Source organism: Pagrus major, chromosome 1, assembly GCF_040436345.1.
Source record: "Pagrus major chromosome 1, Pma_NU_1.0".
NCBI lineage: Eukaryota > Metazoa > Chordata > Actinopteri > Spariformes > Sparidae > Pagrus > Pagrus major.
Window position 1 is genome coordinate 27,390,938 of NC_133215.1, and position 21,113 is coordinate 27,412,050.

The 21,113-nt window shown below is 44.5% G+C and overlaps 1 protein-coding gene across 1 annotated transcript; it reads right to left on the reverse strand.

The window, feature by feature from the left end:
* Positions 1–638: 638 nt before the first annotated feature.
* Positions 639–19,966, reverse strand: ccdc88aa (coiled-coil domain containing 88Aa). The gene is made up of 29 exons (XM_073470317.1): positions 19,904–19,966; positions 19,731–19,822; positions 17,642–17,747; positions 15,170–15,239; positions 14,564–14,622; positions 14,385–14,468; positions 14,103–14,243; positions 13,780–13,958; positions 12,495–12,576; positions 11,707–11,865; positions 11,344–11,490; positions 11,015–11,159; positions 9,492–10,145; positions 9,202–9,407; positions 8,892–9,086; positions 8,185–8,315; positions 7,930–8,071; positions 7,667–7,840; positions 6,963–7,124; positions 6,513–6,790; positions 6,279–6,422; positions 5,990–6,176; positions 5,299–5,444; positions 5,059–5,151; positions 4,118–4,332; positions 3,333–3,413; positions 2,546–2,779; positions 1,966–2,031; positions 639–1,729 (listed from the first exon to the last, which is right to left on the reverse strand). The coding sequence occupies exons 1-29, from the start codon at positions 19,964–19,966 to the stop codon at positions 639–641; spliced, it is 5,526 nt and encodes a 1,841-aa protein (XP_073326418.1).
* Positions 19,967–21,113: the final 1,147 nt, after the last annotated feature.

A 21,113-nucleotide genomic window follows, 5' to 3' on the forward strand; every position in this document is an offset into this window, starting at 1 on the left:
ATCACATATTCCTCAGGCTCATGTCTAAATCATAGGAATAAATCAACCTAGAATAATTTAATAGTTCGGTCCGAATAACAGGACATAAATAGAAACAGAAGACGTGAACAAAATGTTTTGGCAAACACAAATATACAGAACTGGATTGTCAGTGTGGTAAAGTAAACAGGCTTGAGTCACATCACCAGTCTAATGTTTAACAGGCAAAAGAGGATATCTATCCACGTGTCATTTAGTTATATTAAACATAATTTGTGCAAAGAGACAACCAGAATGGAAAGATAGCACTGTGAATCTGTCGATCTATTACTCGGGTATATCAAAAAAACAAAACAAAAAAAGCTGCTAATGTTACTACAGCAGTGAGAAAGGAACGTTTTTTATATCTTCTTCAAGAATCTGAAACAAGTCCAGTTGCCTACGATACAGCACCTAGATTTACCATGACCTGGATGACTGAGAACCTTCATCAACATCTTTTATTTACACATTTGTATACACTCAGGCAGTCAAAAGAATACAGTGCAAACATTAAATTACAGTGACTTCAATTGTGTGCTTCAGTTGGTGTCATGAAAAGTGGCCTCGCAGCTACCTGCTGCAGAACCACACAATATTCACTGATGTGACTGCTGCTTTCATGCGATTGCCAGCGGCTTGTCCTTCTCCTCCTGCCCAGCTGCATGTTCTGCATTTTGGCTCTGCTCGTTTTCCATGTTGAGCAGCGTTTGCGGTATGTCAGGGGCAGACTCCTGGCTCTTAAGTGGACAGTTCTGCACCAGGGCTGGATTCAGACAGAGGAAGGTCTGGTTGTTGGCGAGGGCGTCCAGACTGGTCGTGGTCGTGACCACCGAATCACTGAAGATTGTGTTTGAGAAGACAGAGTTGAAAGTGAACGCGGAGCCCAAAAGTGACTCCTGCACGGGTGATTTGGGGAGGTCTGCGGGGACAACTGTTGGGTCTCTGGGAGGTTTGACTGGAGGAATGGGCTCAGGCTCACTGTGATTACTGTCTGCTTCTGGTTGTTGCTGACCAGCTGTTTCCTCCTGTTTAATGCTCTCATCTGAAACATGGACAGAGGGCGGGTCAGTCTTGCCTGCCACCCTGCAGTCGCTGTTTACACTGGAGCGTCTGGACGACCCCTCTGCTGTGGAAATGACATTGCTGGCTCGGGGGAGACTTTTGGGAGACCTGGGCCCTCTCAGTCGCCCCTCTTTCCCCACAGGGGTGGAGAAGCAGTTGAGGCAGCCAGACATTGAGGATGACTTACCCTGAACGTACAACACTGTGATAGGTGAACAAACTGAGGCTCTGGTAGTCTCAGCCTTGCTGGATTTTAAATTCACCCCATTGACCTCTGGGTTTATTTTGACTGCGCCCGCTGAATCTGATGAGCGACGTGTCACTTTCCCTCTCGACCCCCTTCGGATGCTCTTTGTGCCCCTTGTGAGCCAGAAGTCCTGAGGATCTTTGTGTTTTGGTGTAACCTGGATATCCAAGTTCTGACTGCTGGTGATGGGCACGGAAGAGACCTTCTCCTTCTGTTGCTGCAGCTTCAGTGTGTGTTGGGGGGTGGAGGTATCGCTGGGTGGCTGGTAGGAGGAGGAAGAGCGGCGTGATGGAGGCTGCTGGACCGGACTGCTGCCATTTGACCACGGCTCATTTTCCAGACTCAGGCTGAACTCGCCGCTGCTCTCGCTTTGGGCTCGACTCTGGACACCATTCAGCCCTGGAAAAAGGAGATTAAGATGCTTTTTTAAAAGAGCTCCAACACGATGATATTCTTACTGACCAACAGGGGGCAGCAGAGTCTTTCTATGACAGTTGTTGGCCTCCGTGGGCGGCATAGAGATTAATATGAAACAAGGTCATGATTGCAATTTGATGGATTTACTCTAATTCCTGAGCTGGTAATACATCTGTATGCTTGCAGAATCCTCTAAACGAGTATCGACAGAGGTTTACCGTGATTCTGCAGCTCGTCGTTGTCCTCAAATCCAGATGGCACTGTGCTGTTGTTTGAATCCTTGTCTGTGGGGCACGAAAATAAGAAATTACTGACTGGTTATAAGTGATTGACACTTTTGGCTACTACAATTAAAGGAGCACTATGTAGTTTTGGAGAAATTATTATTTTTTTTATGCCTAAACAAACTAAATAATCAAACTCTCTTTGTTTTCATGACTGAATAAACTGAATAAACAAACTGAAAGGACAGGACTGAAAGGACTTAAAGGACAACACAGTTTCATACTGTTTTACTTTGTTTATGTTTGGCGGACCCTGCCACCTTTCTAGCTTCAAACAGTGTTCGGGGGACCGTATTTTCCTCTGAGAACAGCTTGTTTATTCAGTTATGGACAAAATAAATATTTCTGAGTTTGTATTATTACCTCATTAATATTGTAAATATTAAAATTCTGAGTTTGAATTTCTTCTCCAAAACTATGTTGTGCCCCTTTAAATATCCTGCCTTTGCTCAACTCTCTTCTCCTCTTTATTCTAGCGCCTACCCACTGAAAATGACATCATGAATGCCTCTACCTGTCACCCAAAGCTCAGAAACGTCTGGGACAGTGTCGGTGGTGTCAGTGGTTGTGGTGGTGATGTAGCCAGATGGTGGGGTGGTGGGGTGATTGAGGTGGAGGATGGACAGGGTGGATGTGGTGAGGGATGAGGTCAATGCGTTCCTTCTTTCCTGCTCCAAGTCAGCCTCTGGCCCTTCCGCCCACCGCTCCTCCTCGAACGGGGCCGAGGGGTACGCCAAGCTGCTCAGGGCTGGATCCAGGAGTGGAAGAAGTGGGGAGTGAATGAGGGAGGGAGGACAAACAGGTGAAGTGGTCATGGAGATTAGGAGGTATGGCGTGGAAAACACAGCGACAGGGATGGTTTGCTTTCTCCATAGACCACACAAACGTTTAGAATTGTGGTTTTAAAATGTTTCCCTACAGTACAGTCGGCTCGTGGTAGGTCAGAACTCCTGCGGCACAAGTGTCCTCCTGCAATGCGGCATTTCTTTGACCTCTATTAACAAAATACCCCAGATTGTCTTCAAAAATAGGCACTCTGTTAGAAAATGACTAGTGCAGATGCCTAAAGCTGTAATTACATATCTAATACTTAAGTTAGTGCTGTGAAATGCGGTTGTGATGGGCACTGTACCAACATGACTGACTGCTGATTTTACACCTACTCAGGTTACTTTGCTGTTATATCATGTAGCAGATGTTGGAGAAAAAAAGCATAGATTCACTCAGTACTATCTGGTTAGCCATGAAATGAAAGGCTACAGTAAAGATGGTGGCAGACGCCGGACCACAGTCTTTCTTACACATGGAACGACGGAAGAGGGACTTGACTTTGTCTCTGTCCTTCAGCCTGTTCCTCATACGGGGAAACATTTTCAGAGAGGCTATTTAACAGCAAGTGCGGCCACATGGGGGGTAGACAAAGAGATGGATGCAAGTAGAGAGAAAAGGGTGTGAGGGAGGAGAAGGGTAGGAAGGGAAGGAAAAGACAAGGGAAAGAAGGAAGGAAGGAAGGCGGGGGTGAAGAAATCCATTAACCAACAAGAAAAACACAGGGAAGACATATTGAGGACTGTTGAGGAAAGTTCAAACACATCATGCTTCAGGAAGAATGAGTCTTTGGACGTGACACACACATGTATGCTGACTTTTTAACACACTGAATACCACTAGAGACATCATGCTACCTTTTATGAATTAATATGATCTCATTCTTTATTTGTAAAAAGTTAAAGGGTCATTTTGAGAAAATCAACTTTCTTCCTATCGTCCACACTGTGTGTTGGTTGTATGAATATGCCCAAACAAAGAAGTGTACATGACAAAAGTGCAAGAACAGTTTTACTTTAAAATCTATTTATTTAAGTTTTTGCATTTCTTTAAAAAAAGCCAAGCTGGCAGGAGACGTTTTCTCAGTCCTCTGGCTTAGATGAACACACCCCTGACTGATCTTTGCACCCTGCCTCTGATGATCTTACTTCTTCATCTATGGCTGAAGCAGTAAAGGTGGGGCGTTGATACTTTAATAAGACCTGTTCTGCAAAGTCAATGGGAGATGATCTGGTTAATTCAAGAAGGCCATACTCACTGCTGTTGCGTTGGGGTGAGATCATGGCTTCACCTGCTGAGGTGGAGGCTGAGCCTCCAGAGCCATCTGAGCTGATGAAGGAGCTACTGTCGTGACAGAGGTGGTGTGACTCAGCAGTGCCTGAGTGTGTGGGTGTTGGTGGGCGGTCTGGTCCGTGCTCACGGCTACTGGATTTAATCAACCTCTTCAGTTTCAGAGCGAACCAGTTTCCACGTCTGTGAAGGGCAGATTTACAAGAGGAAAGAGAAAGCGCAACAGAATAAGAATAACATGTAGGTGGGTCGATCACCAATCATGAATAGGTGAGTTAGACTAGCAATGAATGTTTGTCTAAACAAAGAAAATAACATTAGGGGAAATTTATTTAAATTAATAGACACAGACACATGAAAGCAGATAGGCTTGTACCATAATCGAGCCTTAAAGGGGCACCATGTAGTTTTGGAGAATACATTTAAAATTCAGAATTTTAATATTTACAATATGCTCTGATTTGACCATTTTACCACTCTCACTGCCCATAGCAGCATTTTCGGTTGCAACAGGCAGCTGTCTTTCTCTTATAAACCTACAGTCCTCTACCTGCCCAGCATCAAAAGATTAATTTCCCTCAGGAAGGTGGTGGAGACGAAAAACAGCTGAAAAAAATCAGTTAATTCGGGTTCAAAAGACAGTCTGCTAACAGGTTAGCGCATGGATAACCATGTCCTGCTCAACAGAGATGGAGAACCATGGAGCTCACTGTATTACCGCCTGCACTATGAATATGTCCTGTTGATGAACTGTTATGTAGGTGAACAGAAATTACATAACTCACGACTCAACACTGGCAACGAACCAAGTCCCACTGTAGAAATTGCTGATTGTGGAAACAAAAATGTGACCCGTCACAGTCATTTCACCCTAAAAACCCAGAGTTATGACTTTCATAGACATCTTACCTGCGAGGAGGTGATGGCTCATAAAACTTGTACTGGTCCATTATCTTTTCCTCCAGCTTCTCCTTCTGCCTCCTCAAATCATTAAGCTTGTCACTGAAGAGAGACAGGCAGAAGAGAGAATACAGACGGATGGATCATCATTTTGTGCTGCTTGTTTAATGCGTAAGCTCATTAACCAATCAGTGTAGCATGGTTTTACTTAATGCTACATTATCTTGTCACAGTGCCCTGTTTGCTTACATATACTGTCGCTCCTCGACGTGGAACAGATCCTTGCTCTCCATGGTCTGTTCCAACAAGGTCCGGTTCTGTAGCATCAGGGTCTCGATCTGGCCGAGCAGGTGGCGATTCTCTTCCTCCAGGTTGCCCTTCAACTGGCTCAGCAACTACACATCACATGGACAAAAAGTGATGTGTAAGCATGCACACGAAGCAAAAATCTAAATACGTAAAGTCAGCTTGAGAGTGCTGAGGTTAAAGGGGCACCATGTGGTTTTGGAGAAGAAATTCAAACTCAGAATTTTAATGTTTACAATATTAATAAGGTAATAATACAAACTCAGAAATATTTATTTTTTCCATAGCTGAATAAACTAGCTGTTCTCAGAGGAAAATAAGGTCCCAGAACACTGTTTGAAGCTAGAAAGGTGGCAGGGTCCGCCAAACATAAACAAAATAAAAAAGTATGAAATTGTGTTGTCCTTTAAGGTCAGTTTGTTTATTCAGTTTATTCAGTCATGAAAACAATGACAGTTGGTTTATTTAGTTTGTTTAGGAATAAAAAAAAATCAGCCCATGAAGATCTTTTCTCTTCTGATAAAAATGTCGTCCCCAAAACTACAGAGTGCCCCTTTAAGAGTCAATTACAACGTAATGGTTATATCATTTAAAAGGCACTTCTAAACTAGCTCCATCTGCTGCGTGTCAGTACCTCACACTGGTTGGTGAGCTTTGTGGAGGTGATGTCCAGCTGCTGAAACTCCTTCTTGAGCTTGGAGAAGTCGGCCTCCAGCCAGGTGTGCTCCAGCTTGGCCTCATTCAGCTGGCTCTTGAGCTGCTTGTGATCCACTGTCAGCATCTCGTTGTCGCTAAGAAGCTGACGGTATGTCTGGTTCAGCCTTGAAAAAAAAAAAAGTACAGTATTTGATTATCCATGTATTAGTCAAGGTGTGTATTAGCGTGTATATGATCTGGTGGGATCCAGGCTTGATCCTCCTCACCAGTCCTTCTCGTCACGGAGCCGGCCGCATTCAGCTGCAGTCGTCCTGTGCTGCTCCTTCTCCAGAGCCATCCTCATCTGCTCCTCCTTCAGGGCTTTCTCCAGGTCGTCTAGCTTGGCCCGCTGCTGCAACAGGCTGTTGTACCTGAAGATACCACCAAACACACACACGTGAACACAGAGATCTCGTATCGCATAGGATGACAGTTCATGCGGCTGCCTCCCTTTCCCCCACCTGTCCTGCAGCGTGCGTTGCTCCAGCTCCAGTGTGCGGTGGGCATTTTTCAAACAGCCATGTTTTCCCATCAGGGTCTCATACTCCATGGCCTGCCGCTCATGCAGAGCTGCCAGCCGCTCGTGATCTCGTAATAGCTGCTCATGAATGCCACGCAGCTCCTCGCGTTCCCGCATGGCGCCGTCCCGCTCGCTTTCTGTCCCCGACTGCTGCTGCTGCAGCTGAGCATTCTGGGCCATGAGGGAGGCACTTTGTGAGTTCAGAGTGGATTTCTCCACCTGGAGAAGAAAGGCAGCCAGTTGATCAGGAGTTAATGTGGCATCAATGCTTTCTGTGTGTGTTGTCTGCATGCTCACTGATGCAGAGACTTAACAGAGACTCTACGGGACTCTATCAGCAATACATCTATGTGTGTGCAGAGGCTGAGAGTAGTGTGTGTTGTGGCGGCACCTGCAGGTTAGCGTTGTGTGTCTGCAGGGCTGTGTTGTTCTCCTGCAGTGAGGCAGCCTGCCTCTGCAGGGCGAGGATCTGAGCCTGCTGGCTGTCAGACTGACTCTCCAGCTGCTTCAGTTGGGCCTGCATAGCCTGGCGCTCTGCCTCCAGTGTCGCATTCTGGAGAAGAGCAGAGAAGAGAAGAGCAGAGCAGAGGAGAGCAGAGAAGAGGAGAGGAGAAAAGAAAAGAAAAGAAAAGAAAAAGCAAGATGTTCATAATACTTCATTTTACGGGTTTGCAAATTTCATGGTAAGTAGGTGGTAATTACCAAATAACATGTTTGATATGTCTTTAAAATGACCCCCAGTTACCACAGTAATTACTCCAAAATGTATTGAAAATTTCCCCAAAATGATTAAATGATAATACGCTGCTATTTTCCAATAAGCAGTTAATAAATAGCTGATAATTTCTTTAACACATTTCGTAGTAAACTTCCAAATGGTTCCTGCCTAACTTCTGCTGATCATGCCATATTGACTTCCAGCTAGTTTCTGTCCAACTTCCCCTCAGCAGGCCACTAACTGGGGTCATTTTCAACACATTTTAGGTAATAACTGTGGTAATTTGTGGCTAAACTTTCAAATATGTTGCTTGGTAATTACCACCTACTTACCATGACCATTTTGGCCATCTACTTGAATAAGGGCTGACCACTTACAGTCCTCTCCACCTCAATGAGACGGTCTTTGAGCTTCAGCAGTTCCTTGGTGGCTTCCTGGCTTTCACGCAGCCATTCGCTCATTGCCCTGCTGCTATCTCTGGGAGGGGTGGGGCTTGATGCTGTCAACTCCTCCTCCTGCCTCTGTTGCAAGGCCTCATAGCTAAGCTTCACCTGCATGTTCAAAGAGGTCAAACAGTTGGAGCTGTGAAGATTTACAATGCAAGTAAGCCTGCAAACGTGAATTTTATGACATGACTTACAGTCTTGAGCTCCTGGCGCAGCTGCTGGTTCAGGTTGGAGGACTCCTGCAGACGAGCCTCCAAAGCAGCCATCTTCTCTTCTTTAATCTGAAGAGATTTCTTCAGAGACGACTCCAACTCTGACTCCAGCATCTTGAACCGGCTGCATAGAGGAAAGAAGGAATTTTGTACTGACTGTGCCCTTATAACACTTCTCATTTCTTATCTTATTGCCTTCAAAAGTTAGGATGGGAACTCCAAGCATTTTGTAAGCACCTGTTGTCCGGTGCCTCCTGTTCAGCCTGCTGTGCACTCTTCTGGTTAAGGAGCTTCATTTCAAACTCATGGGCCAGCCTCTCCAGTTCATTGTCCCTCTGCTGGGTCTTCAGCTTCTCGCTCACCAGCTCCTAAAGATGGACAGTGTACCTGGATCACTCTTCTTTGAAGAGACATTTAAAGACATTTTTGGAACTTAAACATCCAGAACCCATCTAACTTAACTTTCTGGAGAAGTTTTTTTCCTAATCCATGATTCCAGTGGTTTTAACCAACATCCTCAAGGTTAGGAACCAAATGTTAATAAAGTTTTTTTTCTATCACTTGTTTTTGTTAATCTGCAGACCCTAGCAACACAAAGTATTTATCATAGAACGAGCAGACCATTGCAAAGTGAAAGACTTAATAGTATGACATAAAATGGCATTTAAGTGGAAGAATGCTTTGCAATTACTTAAAGTCACCCACGACAGATTAGGTGGTGCAAATAAAGCCCAGCACCTTTTATCTGTCGTTTTGTCAGAATAAATGTTTGTAGATAGTTGTGGCTCTTGCATACATACACATGCACATACAATCTATCAAAGGTAAAATGTGAGAATCTATGTGAAACACAGTGCTGCTGTAAAAAACAAAAAACAGTGCATTATCAGTGAAGTGTCAGGGCAGGTCATTTATTCAGTGTGCGTAAGCTCGACAGCACAGACCTCTCTGAGGGTGGCCAGGGTCCTCTGGTCGATTGCAGCTTGCTTGGTCAGTTCTCTGTTGTCTCCCTCCAGGCCTTTGACCCTCTCAGCAGTCTCCCTCAACCCCTCCACCTCCTTCACAAGAAAACGCATCTCCCTCTCCAGGCTGGCCATACAGACATTGCTGCTGTCTAAGTTGGCTTCCTGGATTTCAGCCTAAGACAGAGGAAGGTAAAACAGTATTTATCTCTTTTATTCAAGGGCAGTGTGAGTCTCCAAAACATTATCCTACCTTTGCTGAGCAGCTAACATGTTACCCTAGCCTACTTACCTGCTGGCGGAGCCGCCGATTCTCTTTCTCTAGCTGCCTCTTCTCCCTCTCCAGGATGGTGGTTTCCTGCTCCAGGCTTTGCTTCTCTGTTTCCAGCTGCTCTAGGCGTCGCGCAGAGATCCGAAGTTCTTCTAAAGTGGCCTGCAGGCTCTGGTTCTCTGCCTCCAGCTCCTGAACCTCTGCTTCCAGGCGCTGAACTTTCCGATCTGAAGAGATGGAAGGAAAAAGAAAAAGAATTAAGTAAGTGCATGACTGCATTCTTTAACGTTTATCTGATCGACAGAACCCACCAGTGTTATCGAGGGAAGTCTGTAGGTGCTGATTAACTGTATCCAGGGCCCTGCACTTGGCCTCCAGCCGCTGTGTGTGCTTGCTGGCATAGGAGGAGCGTGTTGGCAGACCTGTGAAGATGCTGTCATGGCAGGGACTGCTGCTCTTCGAGCCAGGCGAGCGGCCACGTGATCCCACGAAACAATGGAGCCTGTTGTGGTTATTTTCTAAGACTTCCAGATCAGACATCAGTTCTTTGAAATGATCTCCTCTGTTTCCATCCTCTAGCTGTCCTTTCTCCTGAATATGAAGGTCTGGATTATCAGTGAGGAGGATCTCACCCTGGGCTTCCTCCAGCTCTTCTGCGTGGAGTTGTTGATGGCAGTTTGAATCTCCATTCTGCATCGACTGTGTGACTCTTCTGAGCGGGAATACATCAGTGCACTTTTCTATATTCGAGCAGGTGGGTTCGTCTGTTGATGAGGTGCAGTTGTTGCTGCCGCACACCACCTGATCACACTGAAGGTGGTGGCTGTGTTTGGGCTGTGTGCTGCTGTTCATAGAGGCAGCTCTGAGTTCCTCTATGGTCCTTAACAGACTTTGGTTCTCCTTCTCCAGCTTCAGCATCCGACTGCAGGTCCTCTCACTCACCTCCTCGCTCAGAGTCTGCTGGCCTGTACACAAACACATGATGGCAATTAACTAAAGGAGGTGAGGACGTGAGACAGACAGCATGAAAGACTAGTTGTAAATGTTTAAAGGTGCCGTTAAAGGGTAACTCCACCAATTTTACACATTAAAGTGTGTTCACAGGTCGTGGGGAGTACTGCTGCATATGTGAACAAAGTAGTATAAAGCCTTTTATGACTCCAGAGGAAGCTGCATGTAATGTGATGTGATAAATGGCCTCAAGTGATGTCACTCAGTGGCTAAGCTGCATTGTGGGTAATGTAGGCACCAGGTTTTGAAAAGCAGTCCACCGTTCTGCATTGCACTCCTACAGTATCACACTGTTGGACTCATTTTGAACAGTTTAAAAACAAATGCTCAAAATCGATTTTTCACAACCTGCTGCCTAAATTACCCACAATGCAATTTAAGCCACATAATTTCACATAAGCAGTAGTACTCCCAAAGACCTGTAAACAAACTTTAATGTGTAAAATTGAGTCTAGCTAAGCTCAATTAGCCTATCAAATGTCAGCTCAGCAGCAGCAACTCCACAGATGTTTAAACTTTGCCATATTGTACATGCCGCATTGTACATTATACACATGAAATCCTGACAATTACATTCATTGGATATACAGTAGTCCAACATTAACAAAACAAAGATTACTGACATCATAAATCTGTGTATGTACATCCAGTACATGAGCTAATAGTGTAGCTTATATATCAGCATATGTTCAAACTGCGTGCAGAGACATGAGACACTAAACAAAAAAAGTAGATAGAAATGCAAATACTTAGCCGATCATTCCAACCAGTCCCATCTATTATTTATCTCGTTACTACATGTCACTGTATCACCTGCTCTTACCCTGGGAGTTCTCAGTGGTCTTGGAGAGCTGCTCTAACTCCCAGCCGAGGTGCTGGGACTCCTCCATGCTCCTCCTCTGAGCCAGACATAGAGCCAGGTTCTCCTCCTGCAGCTCCTCGATGCGCCTCCGATCTGCCTCCCTCTCCTGAGGGTGGGGACAGGAAGTATCAGCAGAGGTATGAGAACTAATTCTGTCCAATTGCAGACAGGACTAGATGATCATTTAATCTAAAAGAGGGCTTAGGTAGCTAATGTTGAGTTCTATATGTTTTTGAATTTAATACAAAGCAACACAAAAGTAACACAAAAGACAGCTCCTGGTGTCTGACCTGTTCCATGTCGTGGACCCGGGCCTTCAGCAGCAGAGTGTGCTTCTCCAGCTGGTGGATTTTATCTGAGCGAGCCCTCCAGCCTTCCAGCTGATCCTCCAGCACCTCTTTGGTCTCCTGTAGCACCCTGTTATCCTCCTTTACCTCCTGAAAAACAAACAAGCAAAGAAACACCTCTCAGATTTACACCTTTCACTTTCCTTGTCCACATCTTAGGAAGACTCATTTCATCATCCAACATTTCAAAATGTATAAATATGTGATTATTGCATCAGACTATTCAGTGATTTTCTAAGTTGCAAGCATATAATGAAAATTCATGGGTCAAAATTCACTGGTAAAGCATTTAGAAACTGCATCAACCTCCACTTTGGCCTTGTAGAACTCCATCTTGTGCAGTTGCTCCCTGTAGCGTCCCACTTCACTCTCCAGCTTGTCCGCCTTAATGGCTCTCTCTCGCAGGGCGTCCAGCTCGTCACGGTAGGTGCGGGCTGCGCGGGCGTCTATAAGCAGCTGGGAGTTCTGGTGAAGGTTCAGACAGAGGTGTGATTTATAGCAAAATTAGCTCTGCACTAATCTTTCTCATTCTCTTGGGAAACTTCCTCAGCCAAGCTGGAATATTCAAGTGTCTCTCAACATTTGTTTCAAGTCGATGGCCAGAGCCAGATATTTCCCTCTGGAGTCGGTGAAGACTAAATCAGATCTAAAAGGAGAGTGACTATTGGATTCACATTCATCAGGTGGACACAAACAAGACTCCAATTGAATGCTAATATTGCTCTACAGGCAGCTGTTTGCTAGCACATTCAACATACCAACCTAAGGTATTAAAATGTCAACGTTGTGTTAGCTCCTCCCCCCAAAAATAAATAAAAATAAATCAATCAATCAATTAACGCTGCTTTAATTTCCCGTCTGGTTGCTGGAAACTATGCTAACATGTACAGCCACAAAGCTTCCACCGACAGATCCACATAAGCTTTAGCTGTATCCCTGAGTCCAGAGGTTCAGAGGTTTGAACTCACTGTCATTAAGTGCTGCTCTGCAGCAAAGTATGGTGTGCATTAATCTGTTTAATCTGCAGAGTGGTCAGGAGGTTACTGCGTGTCACCATTAGAAGGAGCCGCAATCTATTCTTCTGCTCTACATACCTCCTGCTGGATCCTCTTCAGCTCTGCCTCCATGTCCTCCAGCTCATGTCTGCAGTCCAGCGTCTGCTCACTCTTCTCCTCTCTGGTGGTCAGATGTGCAGTGCAGAGAGACAAGCAGGTGGTTAATGTGCTACAACATATATATATATATATTTAAATACTGCAAATGACTAAATACAGGAGTGAGCATATATACACATGCATTCCTCTGTTCAGTCAGTAACAACTTTATTTATCAATGTTCAAAAGATCCAGAGCAGACAGAGAGGAGGATACGGAAAAATGTAACAACATCTTTATTCCTTATGTCGCAGGAACATCTGAGAAACTCAGGAGCATCTTCAATAAACATCATATCCCAGTTCACTTCAAACCTACCAACACGCTGAGGCAGAAACTTGTCCATCCTAAGGACAAAACACCCAGACATAAACAGAGTAATGCAGCTCACAGGTGTCCACGACTCTGTAAGGACACTCCCACACAGAGTTTAAAAGCCTGCAACTCCCCTCCAGTTAGTTAGAACTGAAGAAGCCTCTTGGATGAGAGGTGAAACGTCTTCAAGAAACTGAAACACGTCCAGTTGCCTACGATTCAGCACTTAGAATTACCATGACCTGGATGACTGAGAACCTTCATCAACACTGGGCTATTAAAGTTTTACAAACCTACAAATAGTTGATTCTGACATTAAGCTCCATGACCCCATTTTATCTTCTTCCCCAGACGTTATCGAGAAGCATATATATGCAGAAAGAACCACTGCAGGTTCAGATCCACATATACATATGAAAGAACCGTCGTAGGCCGTTCAAAAGTTCAAAGTCAAGCCATACTTGATGCTTTAAGCGATATTGTGTTTGCTCAGAGGCAGCAGTATGTCAATCTGAGCATTCAAACAAGGAAGGACAATACAGCGGAGTAGATGGGATGGAGAGCGAAGATGGGGTCTTGATAGGATCAGGGTTAGTGTGTGTGTGTGCATGTGTGTGTGCATGCAGTATCCGCTGAAAATCAGAGGCAATGTGGGTCAGTAATAGTGCAGAGCCATGGAACCTGCCAAGCAGGCGGTAATGTGGGCCAAATTCCCCAGGGCATCTCTTATCCTGTAGTATCTCTCTCTCTCTCTCTCTCTCTGCCTCTCATTCACTCTGTATTGGCAGCTCCACAGAGGACAGGCTAACTCTTTACCAACAGCCTGAGAGAGAACTCACACTATACTAAAGGACAAATTAAACCCAGCAATCATTTCAATCACTGTATCATCATTTTATTTTGTACTCACAGTTCTTGTCTGAGTCGTCTGATCTTGGCCTTAGAGTCGGCCAGCTCCACTGCCAGGTGTTGCTGAGTCCCCGCCTGCTGCTGCTGCATGCTGGGAGAGTAGCTGGCTGACTGCGGGCTGGAGGGACTGTTGAGCAAGCTGACCACACCGTCCTTCTCCTGCATTAGCTCTGCTATAGTCTGCATAAAAACACATTTGAGATTTACTTTCTTATTATTCTTACTTATTATATTCTTCTTGTTATGCACACTTTCTCCCCAAAGTGTATTGATTCATACACAGTTGACAAACTTTCATAAATTATGAAAGGACATCAAATGTACCTCGAGCTGGGTTTCCCTCTGGTCCAGCAGATGTCGGAGGTGCGAGGCCATGTTCCTCGCCACAACCTCCAGCTCATCTGGATGCACCTCACTGGACTCCAACCACTGCACATCCAGCACGTTCTCCTGATTGTGGGTCACCTGGGAAATGAAGAGGGATAGTAAGGGTCGATAAAATGTGAAAGAACATGTAGTTGCTGTGACACCTGCATGACAAGACACAAACGGATTATCTCACAAAGCTGTGACTTTTGAAAGCACACGTCATATAAAGTCAGGTACCTCCTGAATATGTGCAGCTATGGCAGCCTTTGTGTCAAAGTCAAGCGTCTGGATCCTCTTGATGTACTCCTCTTTCTGCTCGCACTGTAAGTAAAAATTTAAACAGATTTAAATCTCCATAGCTCGTGCAGGCTGTTTCATGTTTTCTGCACACAAATAGTCACGTAGTCGGCATTTACCTGGACTGCACACCCTAACAGCAGCAGCAAAAGTTTCTTCATTTCCTCCAGACTTTGTTCTGTGCGGGGATAAATGAAAGGAAAGGTCATTATCTGAAATAAAACTTATCAGATTGAAGCAGTGAGGGCTGCTGGCACGGATTTTAGTCGAAACGAGTGCGAGCTGGTGAATTTGGGTCACCGCTTGCCAAAGCCTCACCATCACAAGCTAGTGTGGTTATCAGACTGATAGAGTGCAATTGAATTAAAGCTGAATCAGGAAGAGTTAAAGCAGTCCGTCTGTCTGTCCGTCAGGAAATACTTGATCTGTTTTTTGATTTTTAATTGTTTTGCATGGATGCCATGCAGTTAAAAGTTATGTTAATAGCAATATTTCACTTTAGTTTCATTGGCAGGGTCTTTTAATTTGACCACTTTAGCAGTGTACAAGCAAAGGACACAAAGTCAAACACATGTCCTGATCGAAGGCCAATTATAGGAAATCAATGCAGTGCTTATTGAGTATCTGCAGACAGACTAATCAGGCCTCCATCTGTATACTGACTTAGCAGCTCCAACACAGAGGAGAGATGAGGACCACTCTGAGTTTCCTTTAAAAGAACGTACCACAGTAGGGAGTCCTGCCAAGCAGCAACACGTTTGGCAAAGGAATCATGATTAGTTGTCTCAGATTATCCTGCAGAAAAACAGAAACAGAGAGGGACGGGGGAGATGGGGGGAGAAAAAAAAGGGATGATAAGCACATTTTAGGCCAAACTGAAACAAGGACACAATACAACACTTCTTGACGTCGAGCCAAAGTGCTTGAATGGACAGGAGCGTATGTATGTACAGCACATAGCCGCTGCTTAAACACATGTATAGAAACGCGGCCAACAAAGGGAGGAGTGCTCTGAATGGGTTGATGACGGAGCCAGTTTCCCCGGTGCGGTGGTGAAACCCACCAAAACTGCTCGGTTCAGCCTTGTATCGGGTTATAAGTGGATTGCCATCATGCGTGTGTGTGTACAGTATGTGTACAGTGTGTGCACAGTGTGTGCAGTGTAATTGTGGATGTTAATAGCCCCTAATGAGGATAAGTGACTCTGTACAGTTCAGGAAACTATTACTAATTCCCACATGCAATGAAAGCTACAGTTGACTGAAGTCATGTAGTCCATCCTGCACCAACAGTCGCATTTTCCCGTGACTGCCACCGTGACCCTTAAAGGAAAGTTCAACTGACTGGCCGTGAATCTCCCATCATCCTCTCCCTCCCTAGCTTATGTGTGATTAAAGAGTGTGGAACTGAGAGTCAGTCTCTAGTCTTTAGATGTATTAGAAAACTGTGTTAAGGATTCAGAGCCTTGCAGGAGGTTTAAAACAGCATCTTACTTTGTATCAATGGGTTCAACTTGATACCAGTATGAAGTATGCCAGTTGTGCTGTATCTTCATCCTGCCTCTGTCAGTTGAAACTAGTTTTCCTTCTAAATGTCACTTTTAATGAAATTAAGTGTTCTTGCTAGCTTTCAGAGGATTTCTATAGTTACTGTGTACACGCTGTACAATTTTGTAGACATTCATGCCCCCCAGAGGGATGATGCATACTGATTTTTGTGGTTTCTGAATTTAATCTAGAGCCGCCGTGAAGTTGACGTTTTGGTTTTTAGTAAAAATGTCTAACTCTAACTATTAGATGGATTGCCATGAAATTTGGTACAGACATTCATGGTCCCCAGATGAATTCTAAGTCTCACCCTAACTATTAGATGGATTGCCATTAGATGTGGTACGGACATTCATGGTCCCAGATAATATATTCTAATGACTTTGGTTATCCCCCTTTAGTACCACCACAAGATGGTTCTGATTAAAATATCAACAACTATTTGATACAAACATGCTTCCCTCGGGTTATACTTTGATGACCCTCTGACTTTTCATGGACATGATCAAGTCTAAATAGTTCAGTTGTGTCCAATACTTTGGTTTGTGACCAAATGCCTCTTCCCGTTAACTGCCACTGTACACTGGCTAGTACTAAATAGCAAATGTTTGCACATTAGCAAATGTAGTGACCATTGGTGACCATGGTAAACCTACCAGCTCAACATCATCATGTTAGCACTGATAGCATGCTGACATTAGCATGTAGCTCAAAGCACAACTGTACCAAAGCACAGCCTACAAGCGCCACTGGCATGGCTGTAGACTCTCTTCAGTTTTATATTTCTGCCAGTCCTTCATCTGACCTGACAACATAAAAATAACCCACACAGAACCAGGATGGATGTGCAGTTCAGCTGCAGTTAAAAGATGCAAGAGCTGCCCTACATCTGCTTTCTCTGACGTGCACTTGTTTAAGAGTTATGTTAATATGAGTAAAGGCATAAATAACAAGCTGCAGTCTCTCTCAAATATGATGTTTTCTTTAGTAAGAAGCAGGCATTCATTAATTCTGATGTCCTTGGATGGAGAGCTGCAGTGAGTCAGATCAGCGTGACTAAGAAGCAACCAAACTTTGAGTTTATCAAGAGCAGCAGAAAACAGCGTTCAGACAAGCCATTGATGATAACCTTTGTACTGTTAATCTGTGGAACACAAAGAAATCTATAAAACCATCTGAGCAGCTTTATGGTCCTGTCCTCAGTGAGATGACTTCCCTTGTGATCTTAACAGATCTCAACAGAAGAAAGCTTAGCTTGTACTTAATTACTCTGACACAGACAGAAAATCCACGATTCAACATCAGTGGTGTGTGCCCATGAATCTTGTGTCTGTCAGGCTCTGACTGCAGCTTTACTGTGGCTCTCTGCTGTGCAATAACCTCACTCCTGTGCTGATTACACAGATGTGTACATGGCGGATATCTAGGGCATGCATCTTAAGAAGGACTAGTCGATCTGCTGGGACACGAGTGCTACCGACTCTCTGGTTTTGCTCATGTGTGAGCCAGTGTGTGCGTGATGGATGAGTTGAAAAGTCTAAATCGAATGTTCAGATATCATAAGCCGATGTAGAGAGAGATGGAGAGCTTAGCAGCCTGAAGCGCAGATACACTATATAACATATGACATGGCTGAGAATCAAAACTCACCAGATAATACGACTTGATTTGCTGGACCAGGGAGTTCAGGTTCTGGATCCTGTGACTTGCATCCCTGCTCACTTTGCTCGCACCCTGAGGTGCAGCCGAGGGATTTCTGACAAAGGGACACAACATGAAGGCATTTTACTTGACATTTCTGCTATTCACAAACAAACAAACGGTTGTCAGTGGAATGGAGTGAGAGGAAGCTGCGAGCTGGTGCAAGTTTTGGCTCAAGGATTGCCATGAAAACATGTATGAGGTCTCTATTCATTCCTAACTTTAGCCTGGGTGACGTCAGTCCTTTCAGCTGACAAACTGGACTGTTTCTGAGCCAAACAGGGTGGCATTAGACTTTCCACCCAAAGGAAACCCTTCAGATGGATTCTTGGGCTGTTGGCTCGGTCTTACTGTAGTCTGGGGTTTAACTGTCATACATTAGAGTTAAAATTCATGAACCTTGGTGCAGTTATACAGGTCAGACTTGACCTTGTTTCTCAGGAAAAGAAACCTGTTGTGTCCAATTTATTCTGCTCCTTGGAAAAATATACAGAAAGACGTACTAGATGAAAGGGGGTCAGAAATGCTGCTCAGCACATCACGTTTCAGTCTGCCCGTCTCTGCCATCTCTGTGCTGTTTGTCCTGTTTCTGTGCCTCCTCATCCTCCCTCCCATCTGTGTCCCAGCGCCACTAAACACCAGCAACAAGGCCCTAATCCTAGAGGGTCTCCCAATCCAGGAGATTATCCCGCCTCTTTCCCTCCCCTCCCCTCCCCATGGCGCAGCATTGTTTTGCATTTAGAGCTGGTTATTGTGACCCTGGAGGATAATGGGATGAATGGATACTGTAGACTTGGGGTGGCCAGACAGCATTATCCACAACTCCACTGGGTCATCAGTTTTTTACCCTTTCTTTGCAGTTCTTCAATTTCAGTTCTTACTCCACCGTGAAGCGTCATTTCAGCCTGACAGAGAGGCTGAAGTAGCTCGCAGGAGTCTTTGACACAAACTGCCAAAGGGCCATAAATTAGAGTTTGTTAAGGGTGAGGGTAATTCCCTCAGAACATAAGGCACCCAAATCATAATCTCTTAAGTAGCATCTTTCTTGACAGTATCTATGATGTTCCTCGTGTCTTGGCAGATCTGGTCCAATAATAGTCTTTTTCTTCGAGGTGATGTCCCTCAGTGTTAGGCTGAAAATCTGTAACTTTAAGTTATGCTGATTCTTTAGAGAAACCCTAACCTGTAAGTAATGAGGAAGCTGCATTTGAAGACTGCTGCAGACGACAAAGATCCCCTTTATAACTGCAGGCTGACAAAGCCAGCACTGTTGGTGCCTGGATGAGAATGTAGGCAAATGCTTGATACTGTATCATTAGCTGCGAAGATACCGAATTGTTTAAAAAGATGAATTTTACTGGGACGATTTCAGGGTTGCAATGTTAATTGAAATATTATCAAAACTGATATAAAGCCAAGAGCGAGAGCCAAATTGCAGAAGCTGCAGTTTTTAGAGAACAAGTAAAATGTTTGGCGAAACAGCATTATAATGAAGCACTGTAGTGCTGCAGAGATAACCCTAACCTGTGTTACACTACAATAAATGTCGAAGCCCTAACCCCTAACCCAACGTTACCCTACCAGAACCCCAACCCTGACCCCTGACCCAGAACTATAAACTTACCCTACCCTACAAGAACCCGAACCCTGCTGGAACCCTAACCCTGTCATCAACGCCATCATGTGTTTTAATAGTTTTTTCAGTGAAAAAACAATGGAAACATGATCATTCATCATATCACAATCACAATATCACTCAAAATAATCATTTTATGATTAGAAATTCAGATTTTTTTCACATATCGAGCTGCCCAAGATAATTTCTAGTATGTGTATGTTATACAACCACTGATATGTCTTCCCCTTTCAACATCACAGTTGATCATAGCTTAAAGAATGATGCCATATCAAGTCTACGACAGCCAACAGCTTCAAAACACAGGCTACTAATCTGAATATCCATCTGGGCACCGCTCACAACCTAGATTAGAAATGTGACAATAAGCTGCGAGAACAAAGCTGGCATGAAGTGACTTACATTTGTGTCATTATGTCAATCAGGAAGACTCCATCCAGTAATTCAGAGAAGTCCAGGTGCATGTCCCCATCATGTGGCACAAATGTCTTCACCTGATCAACAAAGACAGTTGAGCGTGAGAGGTTTGATGGCACAGTGTCTGTCAGGAAATCAGAGCCTCCTGCATTACTTACCCAGGTGACAAGTGGGCTCAGCATGAACTGATCCAGGCAGGGCAGAAAAACTCCACTCTCCATCGTTAGCAGGGTTGGGGGTGATCGATCGCTACAGAATATCCCAGCTGATTCACCCATGAGGAGTCTGGTCGCAACTACATCTCATTCAGAAGTGAGGCAGCCCTGCAGAAGTGCACCATTCAAGTCGTCCCATCCATCTGATATGAACTAGTTGAAATGTTCCTCTCGGCACACTGCGGGTTTTTTTCTCCACTCACAGGACTCCGACCTCAGCAGCTACATCCACACGATCCGGCAGTTTGAACGTCGCCAAGTCGGCGTCCAAGCTCAGTCCTATCCGCATTTTGTCCCGCAACACCACACACACACTCACACACACTCACACACACACACCAACATCCTCCTCGATCCTCTGCTGCAAAGGCATCTGCCGTCAGACCCCTCCTCCTCCTCCTCCTCCTCCTCCTCTCTGCTTCCCTGCGCGTCACACAAAAAGTTAGCCCTGATGTAGCCTATGAGTGATTCTAACGACCGATGAAACCACTAAAATAAAGGGTTATATCAAATTAGATTAGATTAAAAATAGATGCTCCGTCCCTCTGGATGCAGTTTGAAGCCGCTGCAGCAGAGGCGAAACATCTTTAATCTGTTGCCATGACGACGAACCCCCCCATCCCTCCCCTCTCCAGCGACAGCACAAACACCCACTGCAACGTTAAGATAGCCACTGAGCAGGAGATGATGTGTTCATGTCCGTGACACTAAAACACACACAACAAACACAGGATGAGAGACCATGTGAGGACTTTTAGCAAAGTTCTGACTGTCTAGTTTAAAATAAAATAAATAACCACATTTCACCACAAGCAGAGTTCATGTCATCACCCTTAATTAATTTCCAAGTAAATTCCCTCACTTTGCCATGAAGCCTAATATGATTGACACGAAAGGAACTGGTCGAGCTCAGGAAGCAGAATTTTGAAAGGGTGAATTTCATCCAAGACATGTTTTAATGTTTAGTGTTATAGTTATTCCCTCTGAATACAAACCTCCACAGTCATCATGCCAAACTTTGGCTACTAAAGGTAATGACTGCCTGGGATGGTGCTGTGGCTCCACCTTGTGTTCAACACTGGAAGCAAATCTGTAAATCTGTACTGTAAAAATAACAAATACTGATTTTACAGTTTACTATAATGTACATAGG

Bases quoted from the DNA above. Each gene is read 5' to 3' on its own strand.
- ccdc88aa (XM_073470317.1), bottom strand. From the start codon at position 19,966: ATGGAGAGTGGAGTTTTTCTGCCCTGCCTGGATCAGTTCATGCTGAGC. The intron at 14,469-14,563 runs GTAAATGCCGAC...TTTTACTTACAG, and splicing joins TGTTAGGGTGTGCAGTCCAG to TGCGAGCAGAAAGAGGAGTA. The intron at 5,445-5,989 runs GTACTGACACGC...TGTGATGTGTAG, and splicing joins AGCTCACCAACCAGTGTGAG to TTGCTGAGCCAGTTGAAGGG.